Source organism: Ascaphus truei, chromosome 4, assembly GCF_040206685.1.
Source record: "Ascaphus truei isolate aAscTru1 chromosome 4, aAscTru1.hap1, whole genome shotgun sequence".
Lineage (NCBI taxonomy): Eukaryota > Metazoa > Chordata > Amphibia > Anura > Ascaphidae > Ascaphus > Ascaphus truei.
The window spans coordinates 214261031-214286379 of NC_134486.1; the positions used below are offsets into that span (position 1 = coordinate 214261031).

A 25349-nucleotide genomic window follows, 5' to 3' on the forward strand; every position below is an offset into this window, starting at 1 on the left:
GGGCCAGACTTGCTGGTTACCCCGAAACATGTACCCAGGATCCTACCAGATTCCTGGAGACATGAAGACACAGACCACCGGACAAAATCCTCCCTAGGAAGCAGTTAGCAGTTCACCCCAGGTCTCCCTGCTTCAGCACAGAACAGTAAGACCGGGCAGGGGGAAATCACATTCCAAGGTTCCCCGGTATATGCCCAAACTCCCAGAGCCCAGTATAGGGGTTCAGAGTATCTCCCACCAGGTATAAGATGGCGAGAGGGAATTATTTTCTAAGTGATAGTGTAGAATGTTTTACCTGTAAGATAAAGTGAGGAAATGTTTCTAAGTCCCGCACTTAAAGAATAAAAGCGGCTTTTTGCTAACTTCTGTTAGGAAGCTCCTAGCGCTCTGAAACTTGCTGTGCGCATAGTTCAGGGAGAAACATATATAACGACCATAAGTCAATTTTTATAATTTTTCATAAAAATTGATGAATGAAAGTGCCCCTATATTGGTGTTAAACATGATAGGCACATTTGGGCTTTCATTCAGAACACTGGAGACAAGGAAACACTCAATTGATTATATCACTCCACTTAGAAATGCGTGTAGAGAATAACTGTAGATGAGCTGAGAGATCTGCTGCTCCGGACTTCTAAGGCAACCCGATGGCTTGCTGCTGCAATGTCAGTTAAAGTCTGGAGTTGAAAGTCTCAAAACTCCTAAGGTGTTAGGTGGGGAGGGGTCCCGCAAGTACCCCCATCCTAGTGTATAGTCCGGGCAGTTTGGCAAATGGTTGCCAGCCCAGAATTATTGTTGCCAGGTAGAGGGGCTGGGTCTCATATGCTAAGAAGCAAAGGTGCTAGGTTCGCGCATGCCCTTAGCAGAATGAGAAGCCCCCTCTGCCAGGTGTCTGAAGTATTGGCAACTCCAGAATAGGTGGGAAAAGTTATTCCCACGGAGATATTGGCTGCCCTGGTTAGATATAGGGTTTTGAACCTTATAAAAAACCCTGCAGCCCATCGGGAATCAGATACTTCTTAAGATTCATCATGCATCATGAGATTCACCAGGAAATTGCTCCTAAAGGTTCTATTTTTCAACATTTCGTTCTGGAAATAAATTATTTTGTTTGCTCCCGTCCCAGTAAGTGTATTTTTTACTGTAATTGTGGAACATTGTGTGTGTTTTTTCGTGAAATAAATTACAATTTATTTTACCTCCTTGCTCTGCTCAATCATGTGATCCCGGTATAAATGTGTTAAGAGACCTGGGGCCTCATGCAGTAAGCGACGAATATGTGAAATCGGCAAGCTTACCGATTAGTCATGTTATTGGCGATTTTTCCTCTCCGTATGCAGTAAGTGGCGAATACATTCAAAATCAAGGCGAAAACAAATCCGCCCACTCTCACGATGATTAGCCGATCACACACAGGTGTATCGGCGTGCGTGGCGGGGTGCTGTTAGGTTGCCCAATCACAAATCTTGCTGAATCAGGCGAACCAAGCATGTATTGGATAGCGCGCCATATTTAAAGGCAACGTGTACTGCTAATCATTCTCTGTGTTGTTGGGAGTGAGAGAGAGAGAGACGCACAGAGCTTGGTGATTTAAGATTTGCATATTGACTGAGAGACTTGTTGTGTATTGGGAAAGCTTTGTCCTTTGTTGTTTTGTTTACATCTTTGTCTTGTTTTATATGTGGAAGTGTTTCGTGTGATTGGCTGTACATTTATTGTCTGTTTTTTGTGAGTGCTGTAAGTATGCCCGCAAAGCGTGGGAAGAGTGATGCTGGTGGGAGTGGGAGTGCTACTCGTGCGAGTACGCGTCGGAGTGAACGTACTGTTCAGGGGAGTGATGTTGCTGGTGCTGCGAGTGGTGTTGCTGGGAGTGGGAGTGCTGGTGCTGGGAGTGGGAGTGGTGTTGCTGGGAGTGTGAGTGCTGTTGCTGTGAGTGGGAGTGCTGTTGCTGTGAGTGGGAGTGCTGTTGCTGGGAGTGGGAGTGCTGTTGCTGGGAGTGGGAGTGCTGGTGCTAGTAGTGGGAGTGCTGGTGCTAGGAGTGGGAGTACTGGTGCTAGGAGTGGGAGTGCTGGTGCTGGGAGTGCTGCTGGTGGCGCAGTTGCTGATGGGGTGTCTGGTGGTGGCGTGCTTGCTGGTGGCCAGCTTTTGGAGGCTCTTCCATTGGAAGAAGGAGAGTCCAGTCAGCACCAGCCAAGCTCTGACCCTAAACCTGCTTGGAAGAAACGTGTGGAGAAGCCACGTAATCCTCGCTTCAATGACCAGGAAAATAGAGCTCTTGTCACTGGGATTCTGGAGCACTATGACAGTATCTATGGACATTTACTAGGTAAGTGTACCTTTACATTTATTATTCAAATACATGTGATCCTAGGTCATCTGAGTTTTGTTCATATGCAAATATGGGTTCAGAATATCTTTCTATGTTAATTAGTCTGGAAACACAGCTTTTTATCATGCGTTACAAGGACAACTAAACACAGGCGGTCAATTTGCCATAACTGCATACAATATGAATGCAAGCTTGCTTACATGTATAGGTTTAGTAGTGAATGCTCATGTGCTTCACATATTACACCTAAAACAGCATGTTTGCTATCTCTTGGAACAGCTAGCAGTGTAGGAAACTGGTGCTTGTATTATTATTAATTGGCCTCATATATTTTATATGTTTTTCAAGGGCGGACAAGTGCATCAAGCAGAAAAGAAATGTGGGACACAATAGTCATTGGTGTCAATGCGTGTGGGAATCATGTCAGGGACAAGCGGAATTGTCACAAGAGATTTGACGATATTAGGTCAAAATTAAAAAGGAAAATACAAGACCAACGCGTTCATGCTACTGGCACTGGAGGTGGGCCGACACCACAACGTCTGATATTAACTCCATTGGAGGAGCTGCTTCGGGCAAAATTACTTCCCGTCGTCGTGGAGGGATTGGCTGGTGACCGTGATATTGGAATTTATCCCTCACAATTTCCACCAGGTGAGAAATATTACTGTACTAAGCGTGTCGTTGTTTACAGTTATTTTGCATATTTACGCAGCTTTTTATAGTGTCTTCCCAATATAAACATACCTACATCTATATATGTATATGTCTGTTTCTCTCTGTCTCTCATGTATATATATATATATATATATATATATATATATATATATATATATATATATATATATATATATATATTGTGACAAACGGCTTACTCCGGGGCTCCGTCGTTTGTCCGGGACTGTTTAGAACACGGTCTTTTAGGGTAGGTTAAATGATGAGGCGTCACGTACTGTTCCTTTAAACAGGCTATGCCTGGTTTATTCAGTCCCAGGCACTGAGACTGCCACAGTGCATACAACAGAAAACAGATCAAAACAAAAGCTGCTCACCTGAGCGATAACTTAACTTAGATATCCCTGACTCAGGGTTGGAAGTGGCTTTTCCACTTCCAACATCAAAACACGGTACTTTTGCAGTCTTACACAAATGAACAGAAAGATTGAACCTGTTTGGGGAAGAGGCTTCTCCCCTCTGTAGTTCAGCAGCCTTCCAGCCTCCTGGCTCTTGTGGGGAGACCAGAGCAAACAGGAAATCAGTCTTTCATACCTGATTCCTAATTAGCATGACAGGTGACAGAAATCAGGCAGCAGACAAACTCTGGTCTGGATCTCTCATCCCTCAGTTCCAGCGCTTGCCAAACTGTGGGATGGAGTGTATGTATTATAAGGCTGCACTCCCAGGCCAAACAGGATAGAAACTGTCTAGTATCCTGGGAGCCCTATATACGGAATTTATTACCATCCCCTGGTTTCTGTCACATATCCTCCCCCCCAGCTCAGACCTCGAGGGATGAGCGACCATGGATATTAGGGAGTGCATCCTTGACAACCCGTCAGCATTGCCATGTTTGTGCCCTGACCTGTGTTCCACAGAAAATTTAAAGGGTTGTAGGCTTAGGAACCACCTGGTCACTCTAGCATTCTTTTCCCTGTTTTGACACATCCAGGTAAGGGGTGCATGATCTGTGACCAACCGGAATTTTCTCCCCAACAGGTAGTATTTGAGCGTCTCTACAGCCCACTTTATTGCGAGACACTCTTTCTCTACTATGGAGTAATTTTTCTCCTGGGGATTTAGTTTCCTACTTAAATAAAGGATGGGGTGCTCCTCACCTTGAGACTCCTGGGAGAGTACCGCCCCCAGCCCTACCTCAGATGCGTCGGTTTGGACTACGAACTCTTTGGAGAAGTCAGGTGTGACCAACACTGGTTGGGCACAGAGAGCTTCTTTCAGGCTTCTAAAGGCCTGTTCGGTTTCGGGGGACCACTTTACCATTAGCGGTCCTCTTGCTTTTGTGAGGTCAGTTAGTGGGGTTGCCTTAGTTGCAAAATTGGGAATAAACCTTCTATAGTACCCAATTAACCCCAAAAGGTCCTTACTTGTTTTTTTGTAACTGGCCTTGGCCAATTTTGTATCGCCTCCACTTTGAGTGTTTGGGGTTTGAGTAAACCTCTGCCAATAGAATATCCCAGATACTTGGCCTCCTCCAGACCAATAGTGCATTTAGCGGGGTTAGCAGTTAGTCCAGCAGACCGGACTGCGTCAAGCACAGCTTGGACCTTTGGAAGGTGGGATTGCCAATCTTCACTATGGATTACCACATCATCCAGGTAGGCGGCAGCATACCGAGCATGTGGTTTTAAAATTTTATCCATCATTCTTTGGAATGTGGCGGGAGCTCCATGTAAGCCAAAAGGCAACACCTTATACTGAAAGAGGCCGTCTGGGGTTGAGAAGGCTGTCTTTTCTTTTGCCCTTTCTGTGAGGGGAACCTGCCAGTACCCTTTTGTTAGGTCTAGGGTTGTGAGATATCGGGCTTTGCCCAGTCTCTCTACAAGTTCATCTACCCTGGGCATAGGATAAGTATCAAATGTTGACACCGCGTTTAGTTTCCGGTAGTCATTACAAAACCTTGTTGTACCATCTGGCTTTGGGACTAAGACTATAGGGCTGTTCCACCCACTTTGGGATTCCTCAATTACACCTAGTTTTAGCATTTTTTTAACCTCTAAACTTATAGCCTTTCTTTTGGCCTCTGGGATTCGGTACGGTTTAAGGTTAACTCGGACCCCCGGTTCAGAGACTAGGTCATGTTCAATTACGCTAGTTCTACCTGGCCGTATAGAGAAGATTTCTTTGTTTCTTTTCACTAAATTCTGAACCTCTCGTTTCTGATGAACAGACAGGGTTTCAGCTATGCTAACCTCTGGGTCAGTTTCTTGATTCTCTGACGGACCTGGGGGTACTAGGGTTAACAAGACTTCTCTATCTTTCCAGGGCTTGAGTAGGTTTATATGGTAAATTTGCTCAGGTTTCCTCCTACCTGGCTGTCTTACCTTATAATTTACTTCTCCCACTCTTTCCAAGACCTCATATGGCCCATGCCATTTAGCAAGGAATTTACTCTCCACGGTGGGAACCAGAACTAGTACCCTATCACCTGGAGAAAAAATTCTGACCCTAGCACCCTTATTATATGTATTCCTCTGTGCTTCTTGAGCTTTCTCCATGTGTTCCCTCACTATGGGTAGGACTGCAGCAATGCGGTCCTGCATCTGGGCAACATGCTCTATTACACTTCTGTAAGGGGTAACCTCGTGTTCCCAAGTCTCTTTGGCTATATCCAGTAAGCCCCTTGGGTGTCGGCCATACAATAGTTCAAACGGGGAGAAGCCTGTGGATGATTGGGGAACTTCCCTAATGGCAAATAACAGGTACGGTAACAAACAATCCCAGTTTTTCCCATCTTTATCAACCGCCCGCCGTAACATGCTCTTTAAGGTTTTATTGAACCTTTCCACTAAACCATCTGTTTGTGGATGATAGACTGAGGTTCTGAGATGCTTGATTTTTAGGAGTTTACATAGCTCTTTCGTTACTTGGGACATAAATGGTGTTCCCTGGTCAGATAGAATCTCTTTAGGAATCCCGACCCGGGAAAACAGAACTACTAACTCTTTTGCTATGTTTTTAGCTGAGGTGCTACGTAGGGGAACTGCCTCCGGATATCGGGTGGCATAATCTAATATTACCAATATATGCTGATGTCCCCTAGCAGACTTTATTAGGGGTCCTACTAGATCCATAGCAATCCGGTCAAATGGTACCTCTATTATGGGAAGGGGTACCAATGGGCTGCGGTACGCCTTGAACGGGGCGGTGATCTGACATTCTGGGCATGAGGAACAATAATTCGTAATTTCTGCCAGAACCCCAGGCCAATAGAAGCTTCGGAGAACCTTTTCTTTTGTCTTTTCCACCCCTAGGTGTCCCCCCAATGGATGACTATGTGCGAGGTGTAATACTACGTTACGGAATGTCCGTGGTACCAACAATTGTTTAGTTGTAACTGATTTCCTTTTATCAACCCGATATACTAGGTCGTTCTCTACCTCGAAGTAGGGGTAAGAAAGTGACCTATCTGGTTGGCCAGGAGTACTATTCTGGTCCCGTATATTTCCCCTTGCTACCGCTAATGTGGGGTCCTCCCACTGGGCCTTCTTAAAACTCCCAGGACTGACCTCTAGGTCAGCGAGGGTCTTATCGGGTTCTGGGTTGGTAAGTGTCTGCTCAACATCTTGATTTGGGGTATTCCCTACCAAAGTAGTGATGGGGAAGGGAATTTTACAGCACTCCTCCTTTTCCCCCTTCTTATTTGGGCCCTCGTCAACCTCCATTTCTGAAAAAGGGAAAGGATTTGTTTCTTCTAATACTTCGTTATGGTCCGCTATTGAACTCTGGGCGCTATTCTGAGCGGGGGACCACATTTTTAGAAAATGGGGAAAGTCGGTCCCTATTAACACATCATGTGCCAGTTTGGGTACAATACCCACCTTGAAATCTAAAGAACCAAACTCTGTTTCAAAAAAAACATCAACAGTGGAATATTCATGATTATCCCCATGTATACAACAAATTGCCACTCTTTGTGAACTGTTTCCCTGTTTCTTCTTAATGGGCAAGAGGTATTCGGACACTAGTGTGACCATGCTCCCAGAGTCAAGAAGTGCCCGAACCCTCTTACCATTAACCTTTACAAATGCCCACAGATGGTTATTCAAGGGGTCCTCTGGGCTAGGGCCCATACATTGGGACAACAGCGAATAAGGTTCCACGCTGTTGCATTTCATGGGCTCATCATTTAGTGGGCAGATTTTTGCTGTGTGGCCCCTCTCATGACAATTTACACATTTAGGTACATAGTCTGTGTCCCACTTAGAGCCTTTTCCCGGCTCCCCATGTTGGCTATTGCCCTTAGTGTGCGAACCACTGTTGCTGGTGCTGCGTGAAGGTGGTCGCCGCTCTTCAGCGCCCCTTAACCCCGGTACCCTTTTACCGTCTCTGGAAGAGTCCTGGAACCTCGGGTAGTGGGGTTGCTCCACGACTGTGGGTTGCGGGTGCTCTTCTGCTGCATTGTACCTTTCTACGAGGGCCACAAGCTCATCCGCATTGTGGGGGTCACTCCGACTGACCCAACGGCGTAAGGCAGAGGGAAGTTTCCTCAAGAACTGGTCCATGACCAACCGTTCCACGATGTGGCTGGCTGAGTTGATCTCGGGTTGTAGCCACTTCCGGGCGAGGTGGATGAGGTCATACATCTGGCTTCGGGTGGCTTTATCCATCGTGAAGGACCATGCGTGAAACCTTTGGGCGCGAACAGCCGTGGTTACGCCGAGGCGGGCGAGGATCTCGAACTTCAATTTTGCATAGACGTTAGCTTCGGCTGGCTCTAGATCAAAGTAAGCCTTCTGGGGTTCGCCGCTTAGGAAGGGTGCGATTAGACCAGCCCACTCAGCTTCTGGCCATCCCTCTCTCTGTGCCGTGCGTTCAAACGTGAGAAGATAGGCTTCCACATCATCCGAGGGTCCCATCTTCTGAAGGTAGTGGCTTGCCCTGGTCATTTTCGGAACTGGGGCTGCCACTGCCAGTGGAAGGTTACTGATAGTCCCCCTCAGGATCTCGAGTTCCTGCTGTAAGCCCTGAGCGAACCGCTGTTGCTCCTCTCTCAGCAAGCGGTTTGTCTCTTGCTGGTTTGCATTCGCGTTTTGCAGGGCTTCATTCGTCTGTTGCTGGTTTGCATTCGCCTGTTGCTGGTTGGCATTCACCTGTTGCTGGTTGGCATTAATCTCTTGCTGGGCTATTAGCAGCTGTTGCTGCCCGCATTCTCCACCATATGTGACAAACGGCTTACTCCGGGGCTCCGTCGTTTGTCCGGGACTGTTTAGAACACGGTCTTTTAGGGTAGGTTAAATGATGAGGCGTCACGTACTGTTCCTTTAAACAGGCTATGCCTGGTTTATTCAGTCCCAGGCACTGAGACTGCCACAGTGCATACAACAGAAAACAGATCAAAACAAAAGCTGCTCACCTGAGCGATAACTTAACTTAGATATCCCTGACTCAGGGTTGGAAGTGGCTTTTCCACTTCCAACATCAAAACACGGTACTTTTGCAGTCTTACACAAATGAACAGAAAGATTGAACCTGTTTGGGGAAGAGGCTTCTCCCCTCTGTAGTTCAGCAGCCTTCCAGCCTCCTGGCTCTTGTGGGGAGACCAGAGCAAACAGGAAATCAGTCTTTCATACCTGATTCCTAATTAGCATGACAGGTGACAGAAATCAGGCAGCAGACAAACTCTGGTCTGGATCTCTCATCCCTCAGTTCCAGCACTTGCCAAACTGTGGGATGGAGTGTATGTATTATAAGGCTGCACTCCCAGGCCAAACAGGATAGAAACTGTCTAGTATCCTGGGAGCCCTATATACGGAATTTATTACCATCCCCTGGTTTCTGTCACAATATATATATAGTGTGTGTGTGTGTGTCAAATTAGACATATCTGTTGTAGTCCTACTAAAAGCAGTAACTAATATACCACGTTGCATTGCGTGCTCATTTGCATGTGAATTCCCACAATGCTTTGCTGCATTGGAAGCAATTTATGGTGGGCGAAGATGGGGAACAACAGGGTAGCACACATGTGTAACACATGATAATGAGAAATTATTACTACCTACAGGTACAGAACATTAATATGTATAATATTATTGTGTATTTTATTTATTTTACTCCTACAAACACGACATTACTGCCTATTTTAAACATGCATCAAATATATTGCATGCAACGGCCTACAAACATCACTTGCACTAACACATCTATAGTTGTTTATGAAAAGGTCCATTTTTGCTTAATGTCATATACAGACAGCATAATGAGGCACACGTAGCATATGTTATGTCATTGTGTTCATAACTTAAACACTGCAGACGACTATTTAGCTCCTCTACCATTGTGTTAAAGCAGCTGCAATTAATATCTCATCACAGCATACACTTCAACAGAGGGGGTGGGGTTCAGCACACACACAAATTACAGGCTCATCTTAGGGTCAACTTAGTTCACACCATTTTCACCTGTGTGAAGTAATTGAAAGGTCTGGCTGATTAGGCTTTTTGGGGAAGGGAATACCGTTCTTACAACCTGACTAGCACAACTGAAGTTAATCACATTCATTTGAAAGCGTAACTCTAGCTACTAAATGCCGCAACAACTCATTAGTTATCAAACCGTACGTCACACATTAGTTCACTCATATCTATAGTTGAACTACTATCAACGACACATTATCACACACTGCATGTCTTGTCTTGTTGAGTGACAGCCACATTCAGGTGTGCCACATCTTCTATTAATGTACCACACATATCCTGTACCAAAAACAAAACTTTTTGCTATATGACCACCTTCATGATAACCATTGTGAATGTTCATCTCATGATACTTATGTACATTATGATACTGATATCACTACACAACATATGATTTTTATGTACAATTTTAATCTATTTATCCTCACGCATTACTGCAGAAACATAGTATGTTGTATGTTAGGGAACTCAAACGTTCTAAGTACACAGGCATGTACATTGTTATTACAACTATTTATGTTCACTTTCAGACACACATTTTCGGTTAAGGAACTGATGCTGTTAGGTACTCATAAATACTGAACATACAATAACAGTTTGTTCAATATTTACACATGTAAATGTAAAACTAATGTTATTGTTATATATAGTTGCCCCTGGAGGACATGTGTCACCTGAGACGGAACAAGTGTCTTCACCTGGGTCATGCAGCTCAACACACCTAGAAGGTGAGTGTATCAGTTGGTGGCCATATAATATGTGCACTTCTATATGTTATGTTGTCATGTTCATTATTTGTTTTGCACATGTTCTTTAAATAGGATTACTTAGTGTCATTGAAAATGAAGTGTAAGCCAACATGTATTGTGTTAGTGATGTTAACTATCATGTAGGAGTTGTGAGTTTACAGCAAGTTTTCATTCATTCATATTTCATACTGAGTCCAAACATTATTCGTAAGTCAAGGTAGTTTTTAATGTGAGGTTATAAAACGTATGGAAACATGTTAGTTGTTACTTATGACACAGTATAATTACATAGTAACACAGCAGAGATTAACATGCCATTTAATAATGTGTACATTTATTTGTAGAACATGATGATGAAGATGATGATGATGATGCCACCGCCATAGACACAGAAATACAATCAAGTGAGCATGAAGAGGTTCCAATTGAAACAGTTTTACCGCCAAATCGTCCATCAACTACCACATACGATGCAATTGTAGCTTCTGAGGGAAAAATTGTGGAAGCAGAAAATCGACGCCATTCTGATCTGATGACAGTGCTGGAAAGGATGATTGCACTGCAGGAAGAAACGATATCACAATTGGCACATCTCCACAGAGTCTTCATTGAAGTGCCTAAACAGTTGCAAAAAATCAACACCTCATTCGAAGCATTAGTTGTTCAGCAAACCCAAGCAAATTACTTGAGAATGACTACTGTACCACATTTAAACTTCAACACCTCACAGGCAGGATCTTTACATGCTGGTAATTTTTCACCACATGCATCTGAGCTTCATTCCCCAGGTCCGAATGTTACCGCTCAAGTAGCAGACATTGCTGTGCAGGTTCCTGACGACATCCTACCGCTGCCATCTGTACAAAATCAGGAGCTGACACCTACAAAGGAGGCGACAAAAACAAAACAGCACAAGCAGTTACTACTGACCAGTTTTTGGACACAAACAAAAAAAGACACACATGAAACAGACCAACCATCACTTGTGCAGTGTCTACCAACTTGCTCACATGTGTCAGTGGGCACAAGCCCTGTCGGTGAGTTACTGCCCAAAAGCCCTGTCGGTGAGTCACTGCCCAAAAGCCCTGTAGGTGAACAGTCACTGCCCACAAGCCCTGTAGGTGAACAGTCAATGCCCACAAGCCCTGTAGGTGAACAGTCAATGCCCACAAGCCCTGTAGGTGAACAGTCACTGCCCACAAGCCCTGTAGGTGAGTCACTGCCCAAAAGCCCTGTAGGTGAGTCACTGCCCAAAAGCCCTGTAGGTGAGTCACTGGCCACAAGCCCTGCCCGTGAAGTGCCAGAGGCCACTCAAAGTGGCTCTGTTGTGGCTAAAGTTGTTGCAAAACGAAAAAGGAAAATACAAGAGACAACAAGCAGGCCTGTTACTCGCTCTCAAAAGGAACAAAAAAAATAAATGTTATAATTCACTAAATATGTCTTTGGCCTTGTTTTGTTTACTTCAGATTATCTAATTAATATTGTATGTATGCTGAAGACTGTGTTGTTTCCAAACTTTCAAGTATGTTCTTGTACACGTGAACTTTTGGAAATTTTAACAGTCCTAATTAATGAATAGTGTTATTAATATTGATGTATGAATCGTGTATTCAGTAATGGTCCACCAGGAGCCAGTTGCTAAGTTTAGAGAAGCTGGCATTGACTTTGCAGCAAAACATTGCATTTGGGTGTGTTACTTGATGTAATCATTGCATGTGCATATTATGCACATGCAATTAAAAAAACACCTATTTAACTGCAAACATCTTTCTTGTACGTGTACAGCAGGATTTTGTGTTAAATATTACTTACCTTTGCTGGCCATTGTAATGTTGTCCTTTAATCATTTATGTGTTCTTGTTTCAAGAACATCTGTGAATTTATACTAATATATATGTAGTATGTATGGATATATGCACACACACACACACACACACACTGTGTGTGTGTGTGTGTGTGTGTGTGTGTGTATGTATATATAGTACTATCTAAACTGGTATATATGTATTTACAAAAAACATACACTTCATGCTTCCTTGTGAAAACACACTATTTTAAGAATACAGGCCTAATGTTTGAGAACTATACTAACTGTGAGCCTATAACAGTATTGGCCTAAAACAAATGTTTATTACTTAATTCACTCATGTTTAACACCATTTTAATAGGTTTCATACAAGGCCTACTTACTGCCATCAATATGTTGTGTGTACTCCTGCATTATATATATATATATATATATATATATACTACAATATACATATAGTACAATATATACTTTATATATATATATATATTTATGAGAGATATATATTTATAGATATATATACAGACGTACTTCAACTGATGCAGACAGGGAGTTAACCAGACTTTCAAATACACACAGAAATTTATGCGGAAAAAAAACATTTCCTTTTGCAGGTGTCTGTGTATTTCATGATATGGCTGTGTAAGCACTATTTTCACACAGTGCTCTATTTTATTTTTCAAGAAACCACAATGTTACTTAATTAAAAGTCTCGGAATGTTGTGAGAAACGAGATAAAAAAATGATACATGTTTGTCAGACAAACGGCTATCAGAAACCACAAACGTTCAACCAATTAATTCAACATATTCAATTGGAGCTTCAAAAAAAGGAGTAACAGTTGATACTTTTTATGACCTTGAAAAGGAAACACAGCAAATTGTTAGGCATTGACCACTTTCATTCTTATGAGCAAAGAACAGAGACCTGCACACATTTTTTGTGTTAATCTGCAATGGCTGATGAATTCGTAACGACTATGAATCCGCACAGAGGGTATAAATTCATGATAGCAGAAGCGATTTTGTCGACTTGCGGACACAAAGCTAACACACGTCAAATCTATGATTTGATTAGAGCCAAATATCCTTATTACCAAGAACGTGGCCATGCGCGCAATTTTAATTCCTCAGTAAGATTCACTTTATCAACTAATGACTGTTTTGAACGTGTGCAGGATAAGCTAGAAGACAGGTATGGTTTCTGGAAGATTGCCAAGGATAAACATTTCACCGTGAAAGAGGGCACACATATTGTGCTTAATGGCATATTTATTCCTAATGCCAATAGCAATGGATCCGCTACTACTGTTCCGTGTGAATCGATACCTGCTGCAATATCTGCACCCTCCATTCCTGAAAGCCACATTGTACAAGAACATAACTACTATGATTATGTACCAAGCCTTTCAGCTGAAAATGCATTGGAATGGGTACCCGAAGAAATGAACCTACCTCCGGACCAATTGTTTGAAGAAAGCAGTGGCGATTCCTATGAGCGCTTCATGGAGGAGATGTGTGTCATACTGGATTCAGCGTTTGGGTCAAGCGTGGATGAAAATGCCTTGCATTTCTGGAGCGAACAGTTGCAGGCAGACGAAGAGTTAATTCTAGAAGAATGGTAAATATAACAATCGTTATGCGTTGACTCTGCGTTTACATTTTTTTTTTTTTGTAACCACCATTTTCACTTTCAATGCGTGGATACAGCGTAACATTGCAGACTGCATAACATGTAGCGATCACAAACAAATTGTTTCCTAATACAATATAGTAGAACCTGAAAGAGTAGTACACATTGCTGACGGAATAAATATACGTACTTTCCTATCCCTTTAAACATATTAGCAACATTTTACCATAACTCTAACACATACCTGTTTTGTTATCATGCAACATCTACAAAATAAAAAACCGGGTCCACCACGTATGACGTGGGACCCTTGTCATGGGCCAAGGCGTCCTTAAAAAGGATTACGGATGTAAGTCCCGCCCCCAAGCGACGTGCGCGCCTCAAAGCCTATTGGCTGTCTTGTTTTGTTATAGTAACGGTAACTGCACTGTGTCATACAGTGGGGGCGTACACTGGGCGTTAGCCGAATGTTAATTGAGTGGGAGGAGTGTTAGCGTGCGTTTCACGCTGGCTTAACATGACGTCACATGTATTGCATTTGCGCATTTTGTTATCGGCCGTGCTTTCTGTCCAAACACGTCTGTTTCAAAAGAATACAGATGTACTCGTTCAGAACGAATGTAGTTTCGTCTTCATTGTATTTGAAATAAAGATTTTATGTTTACTGGTATTTTCAACATGTATTGAACGCACAACGTACGCATTGTTTTGCGCATGCGCTAACAGTTAGTCGACCCAAGCGTGAAGTGCGTGCGCACACTAAGATGTGCGCGCACATTTTTCAGTATACAGGCAACGTTCACTTCATATACATAGTTATGCCTGCTACAAATTTAATGAAAAATTACATACTGATGTACACTTGTACTTCTAACATATAAGTGACTGACATGTGTATGTACACAATCATATAGAGCTGTGTAACGCGTTGTCACGGATACATATATAGTAAGGTGCCATCTTTGACCATCATGTGTTTGCTGTATTTCAGAGATGTCGGGGAAGATACAATCGGATCAATGTATGATTTCAGAAGAGTCTACCTTTATATGAGATGATTGTGAGGAGGAGCCACCGACTACTATACTACATATGGAACTAATTTTATATTGCTTGCAGCGCTTATTAACAAAAAATTAAAAATGTGATACCCTTATGCCTATATTGCATAAGCACTTAATTAACATAATGATGTTGCAAAAGAGTGCCTCATGAATTTTTATTGAGTGTTCTTTAAATACTACTAGCATTTTATGGCATGGTGTGTTTTATATATAACAACCATTCCCACTCTGCTAACACATTTGTGTATTCTATTGTGTAATGGAACGTATGACTGTCGAAACTATGTAACAATAATAATAATTATAATATGAGCATGTTCATGTATAGCGCTGCTAGTTGTACGCAGCGCTTTACAGACACATTTTTCAGGCTGAGGTCCCTGGCCCGTGGAACTTACAATTTATTTTTTGCCGCCTGAGGCACAGGGAGATAAAGTGACTTGCCCAAGGTCACAAGGAGCCGACACCGGGAATTGAACCAGACTCCCCTGCTTCAAACTCTCAGTGCCAGTGTGTGTCTTTACTCACTGAGCCACTCCTTCTCCCAATGTAAAGGACACTTACAACCAACTAGCCATTTATTGTTAAAAATCTCTTGTTACATGGGTATGTTGATAAAATGGTTTGGGACTGTAGCAAATAATGTTATTGCCCAGATGTTGTGGTCCCCTACAATGCATGATGTTCTGAATATTACATCAACATCATGTAATGAAGTACGTTTCTGTGTATATTTCATTAACCTAACTAACTATAGTTTACTGTGTTTATTAAACGTTCTAAAAATAAATAGTATAGTCAATATGATGATATAAGCTACCATAATAAAGCTGCTGTTATCATTTGTCGGTGTTATACATGGATCCTACACAAATTGATACAGACACAAACAGTTGTCTTAAAAAGTGTGTCTATGCTAATGTGCACGTGATTGACGTTACAATTGTGAGAATATTTGATAATTATCATCATGATAATGATGAAGTGACGTGATTGACATTCCAAAAATATTACCAACATTGTCATATTGGGAAATTAGAAATGCTAAATTACAGTAACATTTGCGACAAAATTGTGGTTTCTGTTAACAGTTTTACACTTGGTACATGTAGGACACATCCACACACGTGTGACTTATACATACACATGTCACAAATTTAAATTAATGTTGACTATTAATTCTTAGCATTAATAAACACCCACATTGCTAAATATAAGATGTAGTACGCATTGTTGTGATTACAGGCATTCATGCATGGAGTGTTATGATCAGTCAATTTCATCCGTGATGAATGAGCTCCCGTAAGTAAACAAATAAGTACAGTTATCCCCTTTTCTCCAAACACCTCTATCTTACATTAATGGAATTTATAAGGAAACATACATAAAATGTGATGAAATGTGAGTAATCATTTTCTAATACAATGCACATGAAACCTCAAGAGTAGCTAAATGCATATACATGATACAGAAAGTACATGTATGTTACATTTGTCTTTAAACCAATATGTTGGGTTTTTACTTCAAATAATTATAGGAAGATTGAGGTAGGCACATCTTATGAGAGATGTCAGCAAATATACATACCATGATCAGTCATACTGGAGATATACCTATAATGCAAAGGAACAATATATAAATTGCAAACATTGACATGCCATCTTCAGTACCGTAAACAACACAGCAAAGTGTGTATTTGGTGTTAAATGTGCAACACCATGTATATTTAATCACATTCAAAATGTAAATCAGCTTGGTGTACACATCATATGGATATACATGTTACACTGCACCAATAACATTGTATGTAAGCATACTAGAAGCATGAATGAGTATGGGCATAATATGTGTATTGTCTTAGCATAAGGAACAACACAATGCTAAAATATTAGTGCTTTGTTACCCCAGTTGTATTCACATACACACAACTAAAGTACAATTGAAGAGGGATTATATAACCTGTGCAACAATAACATACCGGTGCCACATTCCTTTGTGCACACAGCAGAGAAAAGAAAGGTGTGCAACCCATATTCATCTGTGTCCTAACAGAAGGTTATATAAAAAAACATTATTGTTAAGATAACATAATTTAACTATAAAAGTAGAACTTGGAACATATATGTTTTTACTTACAAGAAAAAAATGAATTGATGAGATTCTGGCGTGTCTGGCCACCACTGGCTGTTTGTTCATTTTCAGCAGCTACATGGGTGGGATGCTCGTCTACCAAAGGCTCAGCTAGGTCTGATTGTACATTGTGCCTGAATGCAACATTGTGCAAAATGCAACAGGCAAGGATAATATCAGACACTTTTTGAGGCTTGTATAGAAGAGCCCCACCAGTTCTGTCCAGACACCTAAATCTGGTCTTGAGTAGGCCAAATGTCCTCTCTATAACAGATCTTGTAGATATATGGGCTGCATTGTACCTCTCCTCTGCTTCAGTTTGAGGGTTTAGCACCGGAGTCAAGAGCCACGGCCTAATTCCGTATCCTGAGTCACCTATAATGAATGGAGCACACATAAGCTGACATTAGTGATCAAATTCTACAATGCCAACATTCCTAAATAAAAATGTGTTTTGTGTTAGAACATGTAAATCTGTACTCACCCAGCAGCCAACCATGTTCAAAATGTCCCTCTTCGAACGCATGGAAGACTGAAGAGTTCCTCAGGATAGAGGAATCGTGACTGGAACCAGGGAATTTGGGTACCACATGCATTATCCTCATCGTGGCATCACATACTACCTGTACATTGAGTGAATGGTAGTGCTTACGATTGCGGTACACATGCTCACTCTGACTAGGTGCAATCAAAGCAACATGTGTGCAATCGATTGCACCCAGCACACATGGTATCCCTGCTATATTATAAAAGCCAGTCCTGACTTCCAGCCACTCTGTTGCCTCTGTAGGAAAATGAATATAATTCCTAGCGCGTCTATTGAGTGCATAGAGAAACTGGGTAAAGGCCCGCGAGAATGTAGATTGCGAGACCCCGCCCACTATGCCCACAGTTGTCTGGTATGACGCGGAAGCAAGATAATGTAATGAGCACAGCATTTTAACAAGCCCAGGGACTGCACGACCTCTGGCTGTGAAAAAATCTAAATCTCCCCTTATCTCCTCATAAAGAGATAAGATTGCTGCTGAACTCAAACGATAGCGACTTACTATCTCCTCCTCACTCATCCCATCTAACAGGGTTCTCTCCCTGTACACACGCGGACGAGGCACAACTTGTCTCCTCTGTCTTCTCCTCTGATCTCCTGTCCCTCTACCTGTCCCTCGGCCTGTCCCTCTCCCTGTCCCTGTTGTATCCGCGTGCCTGTCCCTGTCACTGTCCCTCGGTCTGTCCCTCCCTTGCCCTATATCATTCTCTTGATCAGCAAGCATGTCATAGAAAAGAATGTTCCTCCGTCTCCTAAACAATCGCAACATTTTGAAATGAGTAGCTGTGAATGAGCAGGTAATGGGCGTCCTTTAAATAGGTATGTGATGATGTCAGGTGACATAGTAAAATGCAAGGTGTTACATTAACATAATAAAGTACTTCTGTGGCAAGCTGTGTGCAGTTGTTCTTAGAAGTATTTGTTGTGTGTATTCTGCAGGGAATGATGATATTTGCCAATGATGTGACGTGAAGCTTTGTACAAAGATTGCTTGAAAATAAATAGTTTAATGTGCAATGCATGTAACACTTGTGAACGCAACAGTCAGTCATGTAATTAGACAAAAAGGCTGAGATTGACGTGGGAAAAGTTTGCTGTAACATGTGTAATTAGCCATGTTATTGTCACATGTTGACAACAATGAATAGTCGTGTGCATATGCATGCATTTCTGTAATGAGGATAGTTGCTATAGAATGAGTTTACAAGGTGTCCCAATGATGAATTACTGTACATGTGTGTATAAGTTAGGTTGAAGTGCTTGTAATGCAACGGTTATAATGTAAACATGCAATGTGATTGAGCGTCCAATAAGTGACGTCATGAAAATAGGGAGGACCAAAACTAGATGTAAACATGAGAATAAAGATGTACATGAACGTTTAAAGATGCGTGACACATAACAAGCATTGTGTAATGTAAAGGAACATGAATATACGGTGTATGTGTGACATGTGTGACATGTGTAACATCATGTAAATAATTGTCGCTCAGTTCAGTAAAATGTGTGATATGATGTGAGGTTCTCCTTTAAGAGTTGAGTATAGTATTTTCCCTTGACACATCATCACATGATGAGTAATGTGACCCGCAAATGCTGAAAACATGTAAAAGTACAATGTTATGCAAATAATACACGTCAGCTGTGACACAATGCAGGGAATGCCCCCACACTGTAATGCAAATGACGTTTGTATTGTGAGCAATGAAACGTAAACAGTACTATACTGTTATACGTCCCCGCTCCATTGACTCCATTGATGTACAGAAGTTTTTTTTTTTCTAAGTGCCGTTCCGGCAGCCTTAGCGATCGTTCTCCCCTCCAAACTGCCAACTTTAGTTGGCGGGAGAAATTGGCCATAACATCTCAATTTCGTAGTGCCGATCAGCCCCGATAAGCTGATTTTTTTTCTTGAATCCAGCCGATTTAAAAAAGTGGCGATCAGTGGCGAAAACAGGCTTATCGGCAGCCGACTGGCCATAACAAAATTATCGGCTCCGAAACCTGCCGAAATCAAGCACTTATCGGCGCTTACTGAATCTCAAACCCAATTTTGGCTTTAAAATGCCGAAAAATACCTTATCAACGCTTACTGCATGAGGCCCCTGGTTTCCCGTGACACTGGCTCACTGGGTCTGTCCTGCCATGAAAGTCCATCGGCATTGCCGTGTTCACTGCCTTTCTAGTGCTGGATAAAAAAGTCAAATTCTTGCAGGGCAACACTCCAACGAAGGAGCTTGCCATTTTCCTCAGCCACTGTCACGGTAGACCAGGTCTTACCAACAAATTAATACCGGGATTCTGGATTGAGCAATACAAGGCGGGTAAAATAAATTGTAATTTATTTCCTTTTAAAACAAACACACAATACTTCACAATTACAGTCAATAAGCACTTACTGGGATGGGGAAACTAAATAAAATGTCCACGGAACGAAACAAAGTCTCTGGACACCCCTGCACGCATGCAAGTGGGTGCGCGATGTGAGCTGTGCGACAGTTCTTGGCTAGGGGCGCAACTTGCCACCCATATATCTCCGCCGAAAGGAAAGATTTTGTAATGTCCTTACAGGATTCGTTTGGGAATCCTTATCTCAAACGAATTCTGGAAGTGGTGTGGAAATCTTCGTTATGATGTAGTTAACACCTCACACTCCGGAACCGCTGACGCAGTAACTTGGACGTTTCTTGTTAAAGCTTAGATGAATCTGACTAGGAGGGGGTTGCAGGCATTCTTATAGGGTTAAGGGTCCTATTCCTAACATGCACAACCAATCCTCTTGTGGGAACAACTTTTCCCACCTATCCCCGACTTGCCAGGAGTTCAAAGAACGGGCAGAAGTTGCTTCCTGGTCTGCTAAGACCATGCGTTAACCTCACACCTGAGCTTCCGGGCCCAACCTCTTACCTGGCGACAGTAAGTCTGGGGTTTGGCTACCAAGTGTGAAGTGCTCATTCTTCACACCGGTATCTGGTACTTACAAATATCCCGGCCACCCTAACACCTCAGGTCTCTGAGGCTTTTCAACTCCGGACTTCTCTAGACACGGGGGCACCAACTTAGGGTTCCTGTCTTTGCATTGAAAACACCATTGGAATGCAGTTTATTTATAAATGTATGTTCTGCATATGCAACAAATATAAAACTCATACTGTATGTATCTTCATGGTTTCTTTTTACCTAGCTGCACTCCAAAAATTAGAGTGCTAGCTCTTTCCTAGCGCAAGTTATCCACTTAATTGAAGGGGCTCTGTGATATGGGTTGCGGTTTGACCTATAATCGGTCTGGGTTACAAGCCGGCATACAATGTATCCGTCCTGGCTTTGATCGGTAACCGAAGACATGCGCTGCCAATTCAGCTTAAGTGGATAATGAGACGGCAGAAAACCATGTATCAAGAAGGCACTTCAGCTAAACCGCAGACCACTTATTCAATTGACTTTGCGGTTTCAACGTCTGTGGTCTGGAAACTGATACATATCTTCAATACAGCTACTTACTAGCAGGCACACTTCTTTAATTTAGCGCTTGGCACAGCGCTAGAAGCTCCCGCTTGTGTCGCATAATACAGTTAGCACATATCTTATTCATTCATTTAACTGCAGCTAGCTTCTGAGCTGCAAAACAGGAACAATAAAGGTGGTGTAGGGGAAAACATGATATCATGGTGTCAATACAGTTTAACCCCTTCTGTCCCAACACGGTTTAAGGTTAACCATCTGGGCATAATTCCTTTTATTATTGGCCTGGTTAACCCTTCCACCGCCACAGCCACCCTTTGTAGCCAACTGAAGGGGTTGTGATCGGTGATCACAGTGAATGTCCGGCCATACATATAGGGCTGCAGCTTTCTCAGAGCCCACACAATAGCCAAACATTCTTTTTCAATGGTGGCATAAGCCACTTCCCTGGGCAGTAACTTTCTGTTCAGGTACACCACAGGATGCTCTCCCCCCTCCTCCCCCACTTGACTGAGTAAAGCACCAATACCGTAATCGGAGGCATAGGTCTGCACCAAAAATTTATTGGAGTAGTCAGGGGCTGCGAAGATGGGTGTGTTGGCCAGCGCTGTCTTGAGTGCCAGAAACGCTGTTTCATGGGCAGGAGACAAGGCTACCAGAACTGGGAGTCGCTTCTATGTCAGATCGGTCAAGGTTTAACAACGGTGCTGTACTGTGGGACAAACTTCCTATAATACCCAGCAGTGCCTAAAAAAGCCAAAACCTGCTTCTTAATCTTGGAGATGGGCCACTGCACTATAGCCTTGATCATAACTGGTTCAGGCTTGAGGTGCCCTCCGCCCACCCTGTGCCCTAGGTAAAAAACCTCTGCCATACCTACTAAACACATGGTGGGTTTCAGTGTGAGCCCTGCTGCCCTAATTCTGCTTTGCACCGCTGCTACATGAACTAGGTGACTGTCCCACGTCCCGCTAAACACTGCAATGTCGTCCAGGTATGCCGTGCAAAACCCTGCATCCCTTACCAGGCGTTGGAAGCATTCTTCATCCCAAACGGCACCACTAAGAATTCATAGAGGCCACTTGGAGTAATGAAGGCTGACTTCTCTCTAGCCTCCTGGGTCAGCGGGATCTGCCAGTAACCTTTACTGAGATCCCTAGTGGTCAGATACCTTTCCCGCACGAGCTCATCTGACAGCTCATCCATGCGGGGCATGGGATAAGCATCTGACACCAGCCCCGCATTGAGCTGCCGGTAGTCCACACAGAAGCGGGTGGTCCCGTCCTTCTTAGGTACTAGGACTACCGGACAAGCCCAAGGGCTCTGGGACGGTACAATTACCCCTAGGGCCAGCATCTCCTCTACTTCCCTCTCTATACTGCCCTTCATCTCTGCTGATACCGATAGGCATGCTTATGCAGAGGTCTCAGCTCACCGGTGAGCACTGGGTGATTGGTGATATGTGTTCTGCCCGGCTTGTCCGTGAACAGAACTCTATACTGCTCTAGCATAGCCTTCACCTGTACCTTCTGCTGTGCGTTGAGCTGGGACCTTATCTCTACCTGCACTACGGTGCCCCCCTGACTAGATTCCCCTAGGAGGTCCAGCAGAGCATTGCTCACCGGGTCCCCCATCGGTGGGCTACAAATAGCCAGCACTGATGCCACACTCGGTGCAAAATACTCCTTTATCATATTAATGTGATAGGTCCTAGTTCTTTCTGTCTTTCCATCTAACTATACAACATAGTTGTACTCATTCATCTTTCTGAGAACCGTGTACGGTCCAGACCAGGCAGCCATTAATTTGTTCTGTCGAGTGGGCTTTAGAACAAGTACTTGCTGTCCTGGAATGAATGATTTGCTATGGGCATTCTGATCATACCAAGTTTTCTGTTTGGTCTGAGCCTCTCTGAGGTTAGCCTGTGCCAACCCGATAAGAATTTCTAGCCGGTCTCTGAGATCTACTACATACTGAAGCACAGATGCATCCATATTAGTACGTTCCCCTTCCCATTCCTCACGGAATAGGTCAAGAGGTCCCCGTACCCTGCGACCATATAGCAGCTCAAAGGCAGAGAACCCAGTAGAGTCTTGCATACCTCTCGGTATGCAAACAGCAAATGCTGTAGGTGAATCTCCCAGTCCTTCCCTTAAGCTTCTATAAAAGCTCGCAGCATCTGCTTCAGGGTACCTGTGACAGGGTGAAGTCAGTCACTAACAGTTATGCCTGGGAGACAAACGTCTGATTGCTTCATCCAGCACTCAGAGGGTTATCTCAGGAGAAAAAGCTGAAAAATCAAGAAGTAAGCAGACACCTGACAACCAGCATGATGAGATATAAGAGAAGGAGAAAAACTGGAAGAGCACTATTGTAGGTATCAAAAAAGTAGAAAGGAGGGTGCGTATCCCATAAAAAGATTATTTATTGGTCATGGAAAACCAGGGCAATGGAGAGCCCTACCAACGTTTCTCAAGGTACCTTACCTTACCTTGAGAAAGCGCTCTGTGAAGCGTGAAACATTGGACGGAAGCACACCTGGGGACCCCTCACCTTTGGATAGCATGGACTGTGCAGCACTCAGAGTGAGTCAATCGCTTGCTACATGTTTTCCTGTTCAGGACTTTATTTAGACAATTGGTATGTTATAGGGTGTTATTATGCTCAATCTTCCTGGTGTTATTGTTAACAACAGCGTCACTTATTAGTGAGCTTACCATCCGGGACTGCAACCCAGTACCTGTTTTCTATCAAGTTTATGTTTAGGGGTCCCCCCTACAAGTATCTGGTTATTCATTCATTCATTTATCCTACTTTTGGAGTCTTTAGCATTACGCAGTCTCATGGTCTGATGAGATATAAGGAAGTCTCTGCTGGTAGTCAGGTGGCTATCTCAGACAAGATCCTAGACAAGCTGCTATGCAGATGGATTCACAAGTACCTCTCTAAACCACAGTAAGAATTGTTCATATTGTTTTCGGACTGTTTTGTTATATGTTAACGGTTTGGTTATGGATTAGCCAGCCAGCCTGATAGATAGGCTTGTAGTGTTAGTAAGCTCTCCCAATGTGGAGCAGGTTTTATTTTGCAATGTTTTCTTTATGCCTTAAAAGGACAGTGTGCCCACATGTTTAGTTATGCTGGGGAGCAATAAAGCCATTCAACGTTTGCTCTGAACCTGAAAATACATGTGGACTATTGTCTAACCTTGGCTACAGGCCGTCCTACCACAGTACCATTGAACCTCTCGCATAGCCCGTTGGTCTGGGGATGGTAAGGTGTCGTGCGCTGGTGCTTCACCCAGCACGCGTCCCAGAGACACTGTAGTAACTCACTCATGAATTGCGACCCTTGATCGGTTAGAATCTCACAAGGGAAACATACTCTAGTGAATGTGACTAACAATGCTTTTGCTACTGCCCTAGCATCGATGGTGGAAAGGGCCACAGCCTCAGGGTACTGGGTGGCAAAATCCACCACCGTGAGAATGTAACGCTTGCCTGACCATCTGGGGATCATGAGGGGTCCCACTGTGTCCATAGCTACCCTCTGGAAATGTCCCCCAATTACTGGTAACGGGTTCAGGGGTGCCCTCACACAATCACCCGCGTTACCTACTCACTGGCAGGCATCACAGGAGTGGCAGAAATCTGCCACAGCCCCTGATGCCCCCGGCCAGTAGTAATGCAGCAACAGCCGGGCTCTCATCCGAGTGACCTCTTGATGCCCCGCTAGTGAAATGGAGTGGGCCAACTGTAACAACTGTTGCCTATACTCCCTCTGTACCACTAACTGTTGCCTACCGGTCCAAACCCTATCTAGACCCATAGCCATCTGCTCTTTATATAAGAGCCCGCGGTGCCATGAGAAACGTTTTGACCCACTGTCCGAGTTAGGATCGGATGCCCGGAGCCTCATGCGCTCCAAGCTGGGGTCAGACCTCACCGCATCCCTAAAGTGTGTCCCTAATTCTGGCCACCACTCCCTAGTCTCTAAGTCAGGGGAACAGGGAACAGGTGAAGGTAAGTCAGTACACTGTCACGACCCAGTCTGGCTTACCTGCCTGGTCTCCTCAGAGACCCCTGGAACTATTGGTCCCAATTGCAGGGGGACGGCAAATCCTTCAGGTGCAACTCCTGATGACTGACCCCTTGTAATCGCTGCAACAGGAGCCAGCTCTGTCATGAAAACGCATGTTACATGCCCCAAGTCATTGCCAAGGAGGACCTCAGCATCTAACCCGGGCAATACCCCAACCTCCCCCATGCCACGTCCGGCACCCCAATCATGAAAGACCTGGGCAACCTGGAGGGACTTCAGTCCTCCATCTGGCATGATCACTTGCATCCCGGTGCCCGGGAGCAAATCCTCTGGCAGGACCATATCAGGTCAGACCAGGGTAACAGCGGCACCGGAGTCGAGAAAGCCGACTGCTTGGCAAGCTCTGATGGTCACAGATGCCTCTGCCAGACATC

General features: G+C 43.6%; 1 protein-coding gene across 1 annotated transcript in view; it reads left to right on the top strand.

The window, feature by feature from the left end:
* LOC142492352 (uncharacterized) overlaps positions 1 to 25113 on the top strand; it is a 60822-nt gene extending 35709 nt beyond the window's left edge. The window contains exons 3-6 of the mRNA XM_075594999.1: positions 10134 to 10211; positions 10577 to 11296; positions 24300 to 24363; positions 25044 to 25113. Coding sequence (XP_075451114.1) covers positions 10134 to 10211; positions 10577 to 11296; positions 24300 to 24363; positions 25044 to 25113 — 932 coding nt within the window. The remainder of the gene's footprint in view (positions 1 to 10133; positions 10212 to 10576; positions 11297 to 24299; positions 24364 to 25043) is intronic.
* Positions 25114 to 25349: the final 236 nt, after the last annotated feature.